The sequence below is a fragment of the Sceloporus occidentalis genome, unplaced genomic scaffold, assembly GCF_023333645.1.
Source record: "Sceloporus occidentalis isolate IW3139 unplaced genomic scaffold, rSceOcc1.0.p SCAF_292, whole genome shotgun sequence".
Taxonomy (NCBI): Eukaryota; Metazoa; Chordata; class Lepidosauria; order Squamata; family Phrynosomatidae; genus Sceloporus; species Sceloporus occidentalis.
In genome coordinates, this window is record NW_028317272.1 from 548801 (window position 1) to 565198 (window position 16398).

The 16398-nt window shown below is 41.8% G+C and overlaps 2 protein-coding genes and 8 non-coding genes across 11 annotated transcripts; 7 read left to right on the top strand and 3 right to left on the bottom strand.

Annotated features, from left to right (window-relative positions):
• Positions 1–247: 247 nt before the first annotated feature.
• Positions 248–332, top strand: TRNAR-UCU (transfer RNA arginine (anticodon UCU)). The gene is given in 2 exon segments: positions 248–284; positions 297–332. It is a non-coding gene; the product is annotated as a tRNA-Arg (tRNA).
• A 972-nt stretch (positions 333–1304) lies between these two features.
• On the top strand, positions 1305–6623 carry LOC149275346 (transcription factor HES-7-like). The gene is made up of 5 exons (XM_089504843.1): positions 1305–1346; positions 2468–2563; positions 3068–3155; positions 4159–4541; positions 6534–6623. Exons 1-5 carry the CDS (start codon positions 1305–1307, stop codon positions 6621–6623), a joined length of 699 nt encoding a protein of 232 aa, XP_089360969.1.
• TRNAR-UCU (transfer RNA arginine (anticodon UCU)) lies at positions 6343–6427 on the bottom strand. The gene is given in 2 exon segments: positions 6343–6378; positions 6391–6427. It is a non-coding gene; the product is annotated as a tRNA-Arg (tRNA).
• Positions 6624–8071: 1448 nt separating the features above from the next.
• Positions 8072–8153, top strand: TRNAL-UAG (transfer RNA leucine (anticodon UAG)). Its single transcript has one exon. It is a non-coding gene; the product is annotated as a tRNA-Leu (tRNA).
• A 1136-nt stretch (positions 8154–9289) lies between these two features.
• Positions 9290–12199, top strand: LOC149275349 (transmembrane protein 107). 2 transcript variants are annotated; one of them, XM_089504814.1, is made up of 5 exons: positions 9290–9376; positions 10707–10774; positions 10871–10971; positions 11626–11722; positions 12130–12199. In XM_089504814.1, exons 1-5 carry the CDS (start codon positions 9290–9292, stop codon positions 12197–12199), a joined length of 423 nt encoding a protein of 140 aa, XP_089360940.1. The 2 variants fall into 2 exon arrangements, with proteins under 2 accessions (XP_089360940.1, XP_089360938.1); XM_089504812.1 differs by lacking the exon at positions 11626–11722 and adding an exon at positions 11897–11993.
• A 1430-nt stretch (positions 12200–13629) lies between these two features.
• TRNAT-AGU (transfer RNA threonine (anticodon AGU)) lies at positions 13630–13703 on the bottom strand. The gene has a single exon. It is a non-coding gene; the product is annotated as a tRNA-Thr (tRNA).
• Positions 13704–14337: 634 nt separating this feature from the next.
• On the bottom strand, positions 14338–14411 carry TRNAT-AGU (transfer RNA threonine (anticodon AGU)). The gene has a single exon. It is a non-coding gene; the product is annotated as a tRNA-Thr (tRNA).
• A 528-nt stretch (positions 14412–14939) lies between these two features.
• LOC149275352 (U8 small nucleolar RNA) lies at positions 14940–15076 on the top strand. Its single transcript, XR_016279396.1, has one exon. It is a non-coding gene; the product is annotated as a U8 small nucleolar RNA (small nucleolar RNA).
• A 253-nt stretch (positions 15077–15329) lies between these two features.
• TRNAI-AAU (transfer RNA isoleucine (anticodon AAU)) lies at positions 15330–15403 on the top strand. Its single transcript has one exon. It is a non-coding gene; the product is annotated as a tRNA-Ile (tRNA).
• Positions 15404–15978: 575 nt separating this feature from the next.
• On the top strand, positions 15979–16050 carry TRNAW-CCA (transfer RNA tryptophan (anticodon CCA)). Its single transcript has one exon. It is a non-coding gene; the product is annotated as a tRNA-Trp (tRNA).
• The last annotated feature ends 348 nt before the right edge of the window (positions 16051–16398 follow it).

Below are 16398 nucleotides of genomic sequence, written 5' to 3' on the forward strand. Positions count from 1 at the left end.
AATTCAGCATCCCGACTATAATTCTCAAGGGAACAATTTAGCCCAAATTAAGTCTTGTGAAAAAACTTTGATTCTAATGAATACATTATGAATAAAGTCGTACGCGATTTCAGTATCAGTTTTCAACTAGATCTGTTAATCAAAGTTTAGCATTTCTTCAAGAAATGCCACTAAAATCCCCTTCTGCGGAATTACCCAATCAAGAAGCCACGCTCACTAGGGAGTCTGGCCATGATTGACAGCGTCTGGCTCTGTGGCGCAATGGATAGCGCATTGGACTTCTAGCTGGTGAAGTAATTCAAAGGTTGTGGGTTCGAGTCCCACCAGAGTCGCTTTTTATTTATGCGCCTTGAAGAGATTAATTTATATTTATACACATAACATAAAAGTGATTATAGAATATATAATTAACATTAACAGGACAGTCACGGATAGAAAAATCAGCACGCAAAAAAATGGAAATTACTCTCGATTTAATAATGTTAGAAATGTAAAAATTTACATATTTTTATTTGGTGATTAAAGGAAAAGCAGACGCACCGAGCACAGGAATCGAATCCGCGCCTCTAGGATCAAAGGCGGAGGTTCTACCGCTACACCATGGGAGCACCATAAGAGACGTTTCCTCTATCTACAATGTATCTGAACGTGATGCAGTGATGTCATAGCACAGGACTGAACCTACAGTTTATTCTAGATTCCCCTTTCACAGCTCCTGTCTGAGCCCACAGTATACTCAGTATCCTCATTCACAGCCCCTGGCTGAGCCGACAGTATACTCAGTATCCCTATTCACAGCCCCTGTCTGAGCCCACAGTATACTCAGTACCCCCATTCACAGCTCCTGGCGGAGCCCACCGTGTATTCAGTACGTCTATTAACAGCTCCTGGCTGAGCCCACAGTGCCCACAGTGTACTTTGTCTTCATACCTCCGACCTACGTCCCTCCTATCCCCAATAGTTTCTGCGAATTTAACCCTTTTTCCACCAACTCCATTAACCCTTTTCCACCAATTGCTCTTTTTGCCTCTATCATTCTTTTCCCAGACTCTGTTGCCCCTTTCCATGCCTTCTGAGCTTACAAAACATCACCCAGTGTACCCCTCCTGCCCTCTCACTCCCCTCTTGCCCTCTCACCCCTCCTCCCTCATCATCATCACTCAGACACAAGCCTTTGGAGGCCAAATGGGGCAGGTAGGAGGGACTCTGCCCTTTGATGTGGGGTGCCAATAAGGGGCGGGGCCATGACCAGGACCTTTAAATCTGTCCCTGGGGCAGATAGGAGAATCATTAGACTCGCTATCATGCCTGATATGGACTGCACCGACTCCTTCTCCTCCAGGAAGGTAAGATATCCTCATCCATACCCCCTAGGACCCTGCCAAACACCGACCCAACCGTCCCCATACACTGTTAGAGAAGATGCTATTTAAAGAATGTTCAATTCCCACACTATAGGGAAGGTCCATATACATAATGACTTCTTACACTTGTTAACTAATTAACTTTATATTATGTGATCTTTGTATTCTACCAGAGCACTCTAACCATTTCCTATTTTAACTGTTTAAAATCCTTAGGGGTTTTGCTGTCTGGTATTCAGGATTTTCATCCAAATTGTGTCTTAAAAGCTCCAGGCTGAAGAGCTTACACCCTATTGTGGAAAAAGAGGCATCTGCTTTCCAGTAGGGTTGTAAAGGGACCATGTTAATTAGCCACTGATATAGTTACACACTGTCAATTGGTGCAGATTTTAATTGGTTTGCAAGAAATTATAGCAATAGCAAATGCTAATTTGGAACTGTAATCTACTGTTTTATCCGGTCCAGACAATGTACACTCATATTTGTGTGTTCCCTTTTTCTAATAGTTACCCCCTATAACATCCAATTTGCCCCCTAAATGTTCCTGCCCCCATTAACCTTTCCGCTGATGTGGGAAAAGTAGCTCTACCAGAACCATACATTGTGGGGTTTCACATGATTGCTGTATGTATATGTGTAAGCTCTGATCTCTCCACCCCCCCAATGTAATCCCCTTAAAGGCTCAATTTATTGTGATGTTGAACCATAATTCTTAAAAACTTAAAGCTGGCTGCGCATAATAAGAGTTAAGGTTAGATAGATAATAAAACGGTGCCAAAAAGCCAAGAACGTGCATATGGTAGGTGGTGCCATCTAGTGGCAAAGTGTTAGAATTACAAGACCAGCAGCATAGAAGCGTTAATGCTGATGTGTCTTTTTTCCAGTGCATGGAAAAACCCTTTTTATTTATTTGTTAAAATATAACTTCGTTCTTTTATGTTTTTGGTTTATCATTATTGGCGAAATATTACGCCTATCATTTTGCCTTCCATTCTTTGTATTTTGGGTTATTTTATTCTCACTCTTTTAATAGCCACAATTCCTTTCCCTTTTATGAGGTGTGATGAGTCTCAGCACATTTTATTAACCTTTCTTATCTCCAGATCCTGAAACCTGTGGTGGAAAAGCAGAGGCGAGATCGCATAAATCGTTGCCTGGAAGAAATGAGGATCTTGTTGATGAAACTCACTGGGAATCAGGTCAGTTCGGCAACACACACACAGTTAGATTGGGAGGAATCTCCTACTCAGCAGGGTGGCAAGAGTTAATGGACAGTATAACAAAAATTTGTCTCAATTTTATTGGTGACTTTACTTTAGACATTTAATTAGAACCTGCAAATAAATCTGAAGTCTCTTACTTTTAGTGGGATATCTATAAATTTGCATCTTCATATTTTAAAAACAGTACTGCATACTATTTAAAATGTAATACATTATCAATTTTTATCTCTATACACTGTACCCTGGTAATTAAACCCCACTATCCCCACCAGTGTATTTAACGGATGAAATATGCAATCCGCTGTAGTCACCTTCTACCACCAATAGGTGTCGCTGCAACCTCATAACCAGCTTAATTCACTTTATACAGTATTATGCAGAAATAACATGTAATAACATATATGTTGTAGCTATAAAATGAAAAAGACACACTTGGCCCGTGTTATTCTTGAAATGTATCTGGTTTTTCTTTTTGCACAGAAACTACGAAATCCGAAAATGGAAAAAGCAGAAATCCTGGAATTAGCCGTGCTTTACATTGGGAATGTGACACGTGTGAAAACGCACGGTATAAGCCCCCACATAATAACGTCTTGTGGATTTTTATGTATTTTTGAGTGTTAATTTATGCATGAGTAGCTGAGGAATTGAGTGCGGGCTTTCTTACTACTTATTGGTAGTAGTATCACTACAATTAGTATTAGAAATAGTTATATTTCTAGTATTAGTATTACTATTAGTAGTAGTAGCAGTAGTATTTATAGTTTTACTACTATTAGCAGTAGTATTTCTAGTGAGGTGACACTTTCCAAACATATAGTAGATTTTACAGCTCTATATACTAAATAAATAAACCCATGCAATTTTATTTATATATTAAGTATATTATACATTATTTATAAATATTATCTTATGTATATTATACATAATTACTAATATATGTATAAATAATCTATAAATAAGTATTTTATAAACCTCTTTTTGTGTAAAGGAAGAGTGTTTTTTATTATTTTTATTACTGGGAAATAATTAGAGATAACAATCCCTATAAACGCTAGGGCAATTACACTGATTCAATAAACATTGTTTTATGCTTGAAACCTTTTAGCTATTACCAACTCCTCCTTTTGCATAGTTTATACACAGAGCTATACATTGCTTACTCATTTTGTGTTTGTCATTACAATTTTTTCAGTGTTTGATGTGTATTGTCACTTATTTGTGTGCCTCTGTTCTAAGAGATGTCCTCTTATCACATAAGAGGTAGGTTATAGAATCCCAGAATGGACAGTCTCAACCAAATTAGAACTGCTTCCCTCACATTAATACTGCTCTTACAACACTCCGTGTGAGTATCTTACCTCCTGAGTGGGGCCCAATTGAAGAATGACTGGGTGACTCCACCTGGAAGCCTCAATGTGCACCAAAGGTTATTGTTTTTTCTTGACACGGTAAAAATGTCCATCAACCCAACCCCACACCAAGAATTATTTAGATTTACAGAAGGTGAACTTTCATACATCCCTGAGAGCATCATTCTTAATGATTTTCTTTCCTCCTTTTTTGAGTAGATCCTCATCGATGGGTATCACCAGCAGAGAAGTTCTATCTCACTGGCTTCAGGGACTGCATGGACCGCACAGAGGACTTCATCAATGATATTAGCCCAGAAGCCAGGAACCGCTTCTTAGATGGACTCCAAAACCACCTTCAACACAGGTTGCGCTTTCCAAATCAACTCAATCTGTCAACTGTTGGACAATCGGATGAAGACTTGGCTTCCAAAGCGAGCCATCACCCTTCGGCAATGGACTTCCCTAACTCCGCTGATGAAATGAGTCCTTGTTCGGCTTCTGACCTCAGTAGTTCTGAGGCTGGGAACTCTCCTCGCTGGCTTTCCAGTCCACAATACCCAACAGAGTGCCACGTACAGCAGGACCACCCCCGAACATCGGTTTGGAGGCCATGGCCATAAATATGACTTTTTTTTTTTTTTTTTTTTTCTTACCGAAGGATGTATGTTTTGTGACTTTATAATGAGATGAACACGGTCGTGACCTCGCTGCTGCTTGTACAGAGCAGTAAATAATTGCTGATTATGGAAATTTTTCAAAAAAACTCAAGGCTCTCCGAGCCAATCGGTTGACATAGTTACTTTGATTCCATCCTTCTGATTCCAAATCTGAGTTACACTGTACATTGATATGATTTACTTATATACAGTATCTGTATACGAATATTTTTGTATGTTATGCATATGTCTGTAGAAAATGTTATTGAAATGTTTGATACACTTATGACCTCACATGTAAAATGTATGTCTGTCTGGCTGTTATACAGCATTCGTGTGCCTTGAAGGTTGTTTTGAATAAATAACTTTTAAAAAAAGAAAAATATTCTTGTGTTGGCCTTTCAATCTGCGTTTATAATGCTGGGACTCGGTACAGTTATACACGAGGAACGAATTTAAGCAGTGGTTTCCAGATTACAATAAGTAATATTAGTTACTAAGAGGGTAAATTACTGAGAGGGTGGTAGATAAATGGAACAGCCTGCCAGCAGAAGTGGTAAAGGCTAATACAGTGAGGGAATTAAAATGTTGCACTCTCATTCACTCTCTAAATGTTTTCCTACTGTCTCTGCTAACCACTTACACTTGCACATTTTTATCATCCATATTCTCCCTTCTCTTCTCTCTTTAATCTATCTTAATGTCCTAATGAAAGTCGGCGATGACTGAAACGTCGACTTTGCTTGAATAAAGAGAAGTTGTTAACTTAAAGACCTGGAGTGCTGACCATCCTTTGAGAGTGCTATATATATATATATATATATATATATATATATACTGTATGTAAACACACCTTAAGTATATGCCATGAGACCCGTGTTCCTAGCTTTATAGGTCTAGAATGAGGACTTACAGGAGACCGTATGGTCTATCGTATGGTACATCTTAAAGCTGACCCACAGACATGTGGATGTTGTTTTTTGAGGTCGATGTATTGAAGCCACTGATTATTTTTGCAAAATAAGGAGAGTAACATTTTGTTAACCAGACAGAAAGGGAATAATTTATTGGCTATACTAGGAGTGTTTCCCTCTAATGTGGAATGGGTTTTTTTGGGGGGTATATACAGCAATCTCCAGGATCCAGTGTGAATGGGAAGATTGTTGGGGTTGCGCAGTCTGGAGCGGATGCCTTGATATTCTGTTCCGCTCTGCGAGGGTGCGTGGCCTGCTGCTTCGTGGCTGAGTTATTACAATAATGACACTTACAGTGGATATATATATATATATATATATATATATATATATATACATACGTACATTTTATAGGTTGAATTCTTGAACTTATACAGCAAACCATTTATTGGGATGTCCAACACGCAAGGTGTTGTGGAACGACAACTCTCATGGTGCTCATCCAGCCATGACACGCCTTTGTATTATGGCTTGGAATGATAGGAGTTGCCAGCTGTTCCCCTGACACTCGACATCTGGAATCGAGGAGGGTGGGCTGCAGCTATAGAGGCCTAAGAACTATTTGAAGTGTGGCAAGGTCTACAATTTGAAGAAGAAAAAAAGTTTGAATATAAAAGCCTTTTTTTTATTAAAATACATTTCTAATTATTTTTTTTCAGCAATGCTAGTAATATGTTTCAGACACAGCAGAGACAAAATAAAACAATTACTTTAACGTAATTTAAAAAAAATGGAATGTATGGGAAAATTCAATCAAGCGGAAGAAAAAGCGACTCTGGTGGGACTCGAACCCACAACCTTTGAATCTCTTCAACTTCTAGAAGTCCAATGCGCTATCCATTGCGCCACAGAGCCTTCCGTTCTGAGTCACTGCCCATGAGACCTGTAGCTGTAGTTGTTGACAGGCAGGGGAAGAATTGCTGCGTCTGAATTTCCCACCTTTACCTCCCCCAACTCCCAGCATCCTCACGCACGCCTGGCCCAGAACCCTCCCCCTCCTGCCCGCCTGATAGACAGATTGTCGGCCCCGCATACAGAGCTTTCAGCCTAGAACAAAAACACCCATCATTCTCGGCCAGCCAGTTATTTGTCTGCTGAAGCGGAAACCTGAAACAGGGAACAAATGTATGCAGTGATTACATGGCTATTTACTCAGTATCACATGTATGTGCTGAATACATGGCTAGCTACACAGAATCACATGTATGCAGTGACTACATGGCTAGTGACACAGTATTACATGTATGTAGGGAATACATGGCTATTTACACAGTATTACATGTATGTAGGGAATACATGGCTAGTTACACAGTATTACATGTATGTAATCCCACAAAGGGCCATGGGGGATGATTCATTTTAACCCATTAAGGACCAGAGCCTACAGGACACAAATGGTCTTTTCTTTTCTCCGGGAGCGAAAGAGTTTAGTTTATAAATATAACAGAAATATTGAAATTGTTTTTTATAATTCCACTCATTAGTGAAGTCATAACCCACCAGAGGCCACAACAGTCCCTTATACAATATACTGTTTTTATTATTTGTTATGTAGCTATGGGGTAGCCTTTATGGTGACATCACTGGGGTCTTTTTAATTAATAATGTGTCCCCTCTTACATTTTCTCATCCAAGTGTGTTTGGGGGGTCACCAGAGACCCCAGAAGAACGTCAGGCCCTCTGCAGGCTGGCGTAACTTTGGCAGCTTTGAAGGAAGAAGCTTCCGTCTGGGCATTTCATCATTTACAGTGTTGGATGTTGGGCGGGTACTGGGTCTGTCGCTGGTCCTCTAAGGACATTTTTTTTGCGTGATGTATCCTGTACATCATTGGTCATCAAGGGGTTAAAGGTGGGGGCCTTGGAGAAAGAGACTTACGGGGACCCTAATTTGAAAATCTCTGATTGCAGTTACTATGTAAGTTACATACATCTCTAATTCTTAATGCTCTTTCTTCACTCCGACAATTCGGTTTGAATCAGCCAGGGGTGGACCCTCTCAGCTTTCGCCCCCCGAGTCTCAGGGGTCTTCACTCTAATGGCATAATGAATGATGACCCCTGAGACTCGGGGTATGTACCCTAATCACAGCGTCTGGTGGAGATGGACAGGTTTTCAGGGTCAAGCAGCGTGTATCTCACTCTGACCTAAACATCCTAATTTGTACTTTTCTCACAGCTGCAATCCATGCTTGAATACAGGTGACTTCATTCAGAAAAGCAAGCCATTGTTTTTATAAAAGCCGGGTAAAAGAAGAAATCAAACAATGTGTCATATTTGAACAATACAGACCTCAAACGGGTCATTACGGATTTTGCATCCCCCACATTTTACTGCAAAGTGGGAGGATGGGATTCCAATATATCTTTCTTCAAATAAAAACACCGTGCAGTTAGGACGGTTCTCTCAGTATTTTACTATTTTTAAGAATGTTTCATTCGGCAATATGACGTCATGTTAAGGCAGTGATGATCCTGGCGTGTGTGACAGCCGAAACAACAAGGTAGCGTGGCCGAGCGGTCTAAGGCGCTGGATTTAGGCTCCAGTCTCTCTGGAGGCGTGGGTTCGAATCCCACCGCTGCCAAGTTATTTTTGTCTTGTATTTATTGGATAAAAGCCTAATTTAGTTTTACGCTGACAATATACATTTCAGGATGATTTAATTAGGAACATATATCACTTCGAATAAGCTTGCTTATTAATTGATTACACCATCACATTTTTTTTAACACATTGTCATATTCTATGTATTTAATATAAACTCACTTAAAATATGCACTAGCAAATTAACTACTTTTACGTTTGTTATACTTTGCATTTTTTTCCAAAGTAGGAGCGCTACTTAATAATGCTAATACAAGCTAAATAATTTGTAAATTGCATCATTTCCCAGCAGTCGGTTTAGGCAGCTCTTCAATGGGCAAAAAACTGCCTCACCTCCATTTCTTGCCAGCGAAAAAACATGGCGGCCGGCCTCCGTCCGCTCGCAGCACTCGGATGACGTAACGTGATTTCATTAGCCGATAGTCGCTCACGCGCGATTTCACGCGTCTAAGAGCGGTTATACGGTTGCTTGGCAACGCACGGCTCCTGTCCAGCGAGAGAAAAAGGTGAATAGCTCCATAAAGCCCTCTAAACCCTATGTATAGAGCAACAAGTATACCGTGGGCGGTGTATAGAGGTACTGTATACCCTCAATGCATTGCATGGGAGCTGCACATATATTCTGATGCTGTATAGCGCTGTGCCCTTATGATATAGGGCCTGTTTAGCGATGTATTTTCTAGGCCCCCTAAAAGTGACCCATGTCTGATAGTTCATATAAGAGTAATTAGTGTGATAACTTAATACAATGCAAAGTGTTAAAAAGGAGCGATCGGTAACATTTTCCCATTGGTTGCTATGGTGATTGCACCAGTTTTGCAACGTTGGCACCAGAATTACCCTTTCTACACAAGTCCTAGTTTACCAGCTGGCTTCACACGTAGAAACTCAGAATCCGCCGGCAGATCGGCCCCATTCGGCCCGTCTAGTCTCTCCGTTTTAGCTGATAGCTTTCTTCAGCCAAATGGTGTTGCAGGAATGTCTATGATGTTAATGTCATTATGTATAAAGAAAAGCATGTCAGGGTATATAAGTCTTTGCTATGGTCATGCCAAACATTTTATTTCTTACAATTTGTTTGTGTGTCATATATTGTTTTCTCTTTGCAGGTTTATAATGTCCGCCATCAATAGTCTGGTCCCGTCTCGTTTCCTCACGCTTACTGCTCACCTGGTCATCATCATAACAATATTTTGGTCAAGAGTAAGTTCATCTGTCTCCTGAGCTATCTGTCCCCTGCATATACAGAGAGAGCGCAGCCCGAGCTATCTGTCCCCTGTATATACAGAGAGAGCGCAGCCCGAGCTATCTGTCCCCTGTATATACAGAGAGAGCGCGGCCCGAGCTATCTGTCCCCTGTATATACAGAGAGAGCGCGGCCAGAGCTATCTGTCCCCTGTATATACAGAGAGAGCGCAGCCCGAGCTATCTGTCCCCTGTATATACAGAGAGAGCGCGGCCCGAGCTATCTGTCCCCTGTATATACAGAGAGAGCGCAGCCCGAGCTATCTGTCCCCTGTATATACAGAGAGAGCGCGGCCCGAGCTATCTGTCCCCTGTATATACAGAGAGAGCGCGGCCCGAGCTATCTGTCCCCTGTATATACAGAGAGAGCGCAGCCCGAGCTATCTGTCCCCTGTATATACAGATAGAGCGCGCAGCCCGAGCTATCTGTCCCCTGTATATACAGAGAGAGCGCGGCCCGAGCTATCTGTCCCCTGTATATACAGAGAGAGCGCAGCCTGAGCTATCTGTCCCCTGTATATACAGAGAGAGCGCAGCCCGAGCTATCTGTCCCCTGTATATACAGATAGAGCGTGCAGCCCGAGCTATCTGTCCCCTGTATATACAGAGAGAGCGCAGCCCGAGCTATCTGTCCCCTGTATATACAGAGAGAGCGCAGCCCGAGCTATCTGTCCCCTGTATATACAGAGAGAGCGCAGCCCGAGCTATCTGTCCCCTGTATATACAGAGAGAGCGCGGCCTGAGCTATCTGTCCCCTGTATATACAGAGAGAGCGCGGCCCGAGCTATCTGTCCCCTGTATATACAGAGAGAGCGCAGCCCGAGCTATCTGTCCCCTGTATATACAGAGAGAGCGCGGCCCGAGCTATCTGTCCCCTGTATATACAGAGAGAGCGCAGCCCGAGCTATCTGTCCCCTGTATATACAGAGAGAGCGCAGCCCGAGCTATCTGTCCCCTGTATATACAGAGAGAGCGCGGCCCGAGCTATCTGTCCCCTGTATATACAGAGAGAGCGCAGCCCGAGCTATCTGTCCCCTGTATATACAGAGAGAGCGCGGCTCGAGCTATCTGTCCCCTGTATATACAGAGAGAGCGCGGCCCGAGCTATCTGTCCCCTGTATATACAGAGAGAGCGCGGCCCCAGCTATCTGTCCCCTGTATATACAGAGAGAGCGCAGCCCGAGCTATCTGTCCCCTGTATATACAGAGAGAGCGCGGCCCGAGCTATCTGTCCCCTGTAGGAGAGGGGAAAAGTAAATAAAATGTATTTTGTATTTATTTTTTCTAGGAGAATAATGTACTCGCGTGTCTGCCTATCGATTACACACCAGAAGAGTATTCCTCTCGTGATACAGAGTAGGTATCTGAGACCCGGATATAGTCAGGAGGAGCTGTGCGTTTGTCTGTCTATTCAGGGTGACGTTATGACACTGAACATTTCTCTCCGCGCAGGTTGATTGTAGCGCTCTCCGTCACACTGGGGATGTTTGCTGTGGAGTATGCTGGTTTTCTTTCTGGAATTTCAATGTTCAACAACTCGCAGAGCCTAATTTGTATCCTTTCTTCAATATACTTCGCATCATGTCCTCTAATTGCTCTGCTAGCGTTATATTGATGTATCGCATAGGGACTTCAGTGACATTATATTGGTATTCGTGATACGGCAGCTTTAGTCCCCAGTCTTTGTGTTGTCCCCACCCCCCCCGTAACTGAACAAGAATCACTAACCTCGTGCATCACTTATGTGATGATGGCTTGGGGATTGGGTAACATATTAAAAAAAAAAAAATTCTGTTTGCCAAGATGATAACAGCAGATACAAGACGGTTAAATTAACTACAGACCTGAGGATTTCAGATCGGCCCATCAGCAGGCAGAGTAGAGAAGGTCGGGAAGACAGAAGTCCCCCACCATACACATAAAGAGGGATCGAAACCCCCTTTATCCCATCTCTTACCTTTTTTAAAGCTACATTGTTTGTTATGATTAACATGCTTTATATAGCGCCAACATCTTCCACAGCGCTGTACAATGGGTAAACGAGACATAACAGGTAGGGCATCACATAAAGGATGAGGAGGGTGCTGCTCAAATCTGCTTACGATGTAGAGTTTTTTTACTGTGTTAATAGCGGGAGAGGAGAGCCGTAGGCACCGAGACGTTTATCACTTTCGTGTTCGGTCCCTAACCTTTTCCATGTGGTTAAGCCGTGGGCGCTCACGCCAGTGCCAGCGTTGCTCTACTTTTCTTCCTGTTCGAAGGCTGGCATTGCTCTGTGTACTGGTGGATTATGGCTTTTTGCAGGTAAGTGGCCGCTGAACTGAGAAATAAAACTCTTCCCCTCCCCCCTATCTCTGCTCGACCTTTCCACCTTCTCTTTCTCCCATGTCACCCCACCATCTACTAGTTGCGACTAAGGATTTAGCCTTGGGCTAGCATGTTGATGTTGGCTTATTTCCTTAACTCGGCCTGGCCCAGCTGTGGCTCTGCACTGTGCCGCCTCTGTTAGCCTGTCCCTGTTTGTCTCACAGAAATGGGAATGTACCTCGTATTGGTATATCTTTGGTTTCTGCAGGTACATAAGACGGGGGGGGGGGGGCTTGGGGGGCAAAAAGTGTAAAACAAGACCATTTCATAAGTGGGAGTGGGTGAAAAAGGAACACTATTGAGATAATCCTGTTACTGAGTTCTTTCCTTCTCTGCTCATACAGCGCCCTGCCAGCCCTCACAGAGCTCTTCATCTTTATTGCTGTTCTTGGGCTGAAGCGGAAGCCCCTGTAAGCCTGCGCAACCAGAGACACAATGAAAACCTCGAAACCGCCAATGATGTGCCAAAAGCCCTTTTAATCAATGTGGTCGAGCGCAAAAAAAATAATAATCGGATGTACGGCCACCTGGTCGGGAAACCATTTCTTGGTATCTCTGTTACTTCACACGATTAGCCTGCATGCAGTTGGGCCTAGGGTACCTGTCGGCCCTTATGTTCATCTTTTTATTATTATTTTTTGAGAGCCTTGAGGAATCATGCTCTTCCTCCTCTACCACCGTGCGCTGCGAAGAAACAAAAAAAGGGTGGTCGGTCATCCAAAAAGTGGTAGGTCCATAGTGGAAACAGAGTTCCCAATCTTGTCTTCTGGGGCTGCACTCCCCGAGGGGATATGTAGCCCCTTCCTCCCCTCCCGGACCCTAAGCCTTGCGCAGGAGTTATCTTCTAGGATCTCCCGTTGAGGAGACCCACTGAACTTACTTGCTCTTACCAACCCATGCACACCTCTCTAGTGCCCCAGCGGATCCACGCCAGGTGACCCTATAACACCTCGTGCTCACGGACGCAAATCCCAGCGTTAAGGCCCGGGGACCAGGCTTTCCCCTCTCTCATAGGTACTTGCGTGATCTTAGTCGTGAAGCAACTATATTACATCATCACTTTAAATGACACATAATCAGGTATGCATGTCGCGGCAGTGGTAATTTGTTCCAGAAGATTCCAGAACAGGGAAATGGGTATTTTTGGCAGTAATGTGGAATGCAAGAGATTTTTTTTGAGCCCAGCACAAATTTAGTGTGTCTTTTAAATGTATGTTTATATACTATTTATACCAACTTTAATTTTGTATGGTTTTTTTTTTATATACATTGTTAAGGACTTTGATATAATTGTATTAAATATTTATTTGTTTTAAGTGTGTTTTATATTTTTGGTGGAGACCAAAAATATTATATTGATAAGTATAATATTTTTTACACTAAAGTACCATAGCACTTTTTGGGTGTTATTTTACTCTTTCTCAGTTAGTGAACCCACACAAAATATATGGAGTTTTGGGGGCTTTTTTGTTATTTATACATGTAAGCCATGTAAAATAATTGGCAAGGTATGTCAATTATTCACAGGTAATATAAACACAACAGATACTAAAAAAAATATTTTTATTCCACTACCACACTGACTACAAAGTAATCATTAAAATGACATGTAAAAATACTCAGCTAGTTATTTGTGGCGGAGCTTAATTTAGTGAAATTCTTACTATTCCTAATAGACATTCTTTAATCAGCAAGACCATCCGGATCATTTCAGACAAATGTAGCCGTGACATCCTTCGGCGTAACCAAAACACACAATAGATGTAGGTTATTGTAATCTCAAGCTGTACAGAAATGCGTAAAAGTGTCCAAAAGACAGTATTCAGGGTCTGAGAGTAAAATACAGGCACTGCTGAGATTCGAACTCAGGATCTCCTGTTTACTAGACAGGCGCTTTAACCAACTAAGCCACAGCACCGTTACAGTGATCCTCTATACTGTATCGTATTTTTCCACTGGGTTTCCAATAAACTTGTATCTTCAGAACCAGTGACATTGTAGGCAGGCATGTGATATTTGGCTAACATTACCTACTCAATGGTAAAGGAGACCCACATGTATAATAAAGTAGTTTCCCGTTAGATTAGAGAGTCCCTCTGTAATTAAAGAGGCAACTCTGCACCAAAGTTACTCTTTATAGTTAGTGAAGGTGCCACGGCTTCTTACTTCACACTCTAAAGAAAAAAAAGCGTCTAAATGCAGGAGCGTAACTGGAAAACAAAGGGCCCAGGTGCGAAGACTGCTCCAGGGCCCCCAACTTCACCAAGCAACATGTGCCACCTTTTGCCCCCGAACAGCTTGTGAGTGCCACTTTTGCCACTGCTTTCCTGCCATCCTGTGCCGGTTCAAAATTGTTTATAAAAGGCCCTTCTGTGCTGGATTGGCTTGGTCCAAGGGAAGTCCCCTTTCAGAACATTTTTGAAACAGCATTAATAGTCAGAATCGAGTGGTCGCAGAGGTCTTTAAGGCCTCCTAGAGAGACAGGCCAACTTGTGGTTGCTACCCCTGTGGTTATGCCACTGTCTTAATGTATTAAGGCTTAAAAATAAAATAGGCACTGCTGAGATTCGAACTCAGGATCTCCTGTTTACTAGACAGGCGCTTTAACCATCTAAGCCACAGCGCCACACAGTCTGGGAGGAGAAACAAGTCATTGAGTATTGAGTATTTTCTCAGTTTTTGAATAAAGTTTAGAAGGTTAGACTTTGCCAACAGATCTGCCCCGTTCGGCCCCATTTTTGCTGCTGTAAAGACTCAACCTGACGGACGGATTGATAACAAAAATACACATGGCTGAACATATCTCCACCATGGCTGGTATTATTACCCAGAACTCCTCTTACAGTCCTCTCAGCCTATTCAAGAAAAATGAAGTCCCTCATCAAAGATGGCCGACATGGCTTTTTTAGCTCCTCCTGGTATGTAAATTTTACTACGCTCAGCATATTGCATCATGGGAAAGTAAATACAGCTAAAAAAACAGATACACTGTATCTTAAGCGTTTTCATTAAAACAACTTTATCTAGTAAAATAGAATTGCTGAATGAATATGGTGATTTAATAATTCTACGTAATATGGTTAGTGAACTTACCCACTATAACTGTAATGGAAACTGTCCTGGGTCTGTCTCCTGCTCAACCGGGTAACATGTATCGTCAGTGAGGTTAATCCTTACCTGTTCCTCCTTATGGAGAAACAGAACATGATGAATGGAGGATGCTGATTGTGTGATTACGAAAAGCTCCTGCACACTCCGAGACGACAACAACTCGGGGTGTGTCATTCTGATACACAACCTCACTGGTGATTCTTGGTGTTATTGTGAAACGTTATACAGAAAGTTTTTTTGGTCTGCTACTCTTTCTGAAATTTGGTTTTTCTTTTTCTTTGTTGCAGTTGCTTTTACGATTTATTTTTATTTGTATTTGTTAGCTCTTATGTTCTGTTTCTAAAGGAGAGGTTCGTGGTGAGATCCTGAAACTTGGCTGATCGCTATGTGATGCAACATTGATCCTCTGAGTATTCTGCCTAGTATTCGCACTGGCCGGTTAGCTCAGTTGGTTAGAGCGTGGTGCTAATAACGCCAAGGTCGCGGGTTCGATCCCCGTACGGGCCATGTATGTATATATTTTTTTTTAAGTATGATATTTCATAGATTCGTAACATATTTACTATTTGCATATTGCAATATACAGATACAATACAAGTGAAAGAAATATTTAGGAAATGTCTGAACTTTATATGATGGCTTTGAATTCATGTAAATTATATTGTCTGCATGTTATTTGATGTAATAAGTATCACAGGCACTTCTTTTGGGAATCTTTAAAGACCACCGATCTTTGAAACTGCCCCTTGGAGGATGAAAAGGGATCAAAAATGTTATTTTTTTCAGTTCATTTCTCAGAATGTATATATTTATATTTTTTTTTTGTAAGGCAAATTTGAGATTAGAAGTCTTCTCTAGTTTATTTGTTTAGTACTGAGATTAAAGGGATTGTAAATTTGTGAGCCGGGTTCTCTTTACCAAATATATTGGTTATTCTTCATCTGTCAATTCTGGTTTTGTCATATCCTTTGAATGTATGGATTGTGAGGAATGCTGCAGAAATTGTTGGTGCTATATAAATAAAAGATATTAATAATAATATAACAAACAACAGACCATTTGCAGGGATGGACATTATGTAAGACCTCGTGGCGCAACGGTAGCGCGTCTGACTCCAGATCAGAAGTTTGCGTGTTCAAATCACGTCGGGGTCATTTCTTGTTTTTTATGGTAACTAAACATTTAACGTTAGTATTTTAAATTAAACATGAGTGTGCTCCCACCAACCCTTCAATATATAAAAGCCTTTACTCAGTGTGTCTCACAGTAAAGGGTATGACCAAACTACAACTTCCCTAGATCTTCTGTTCCCCCCATTATCATTCCGTCCACAAAAAAGACACCAAGGTAACTCTTTAACAATGCTTCTCCATGTAAGTTTACAATTTAAACGGACAGAGGACTGATGTTTGGCAACACCTGTTCTCTGACAATTGACGACTAAGTCTGAGCCTTGTGCATCATAATTGTCCCCCTCACAAGGATTGGGGGAGACAAGAAAA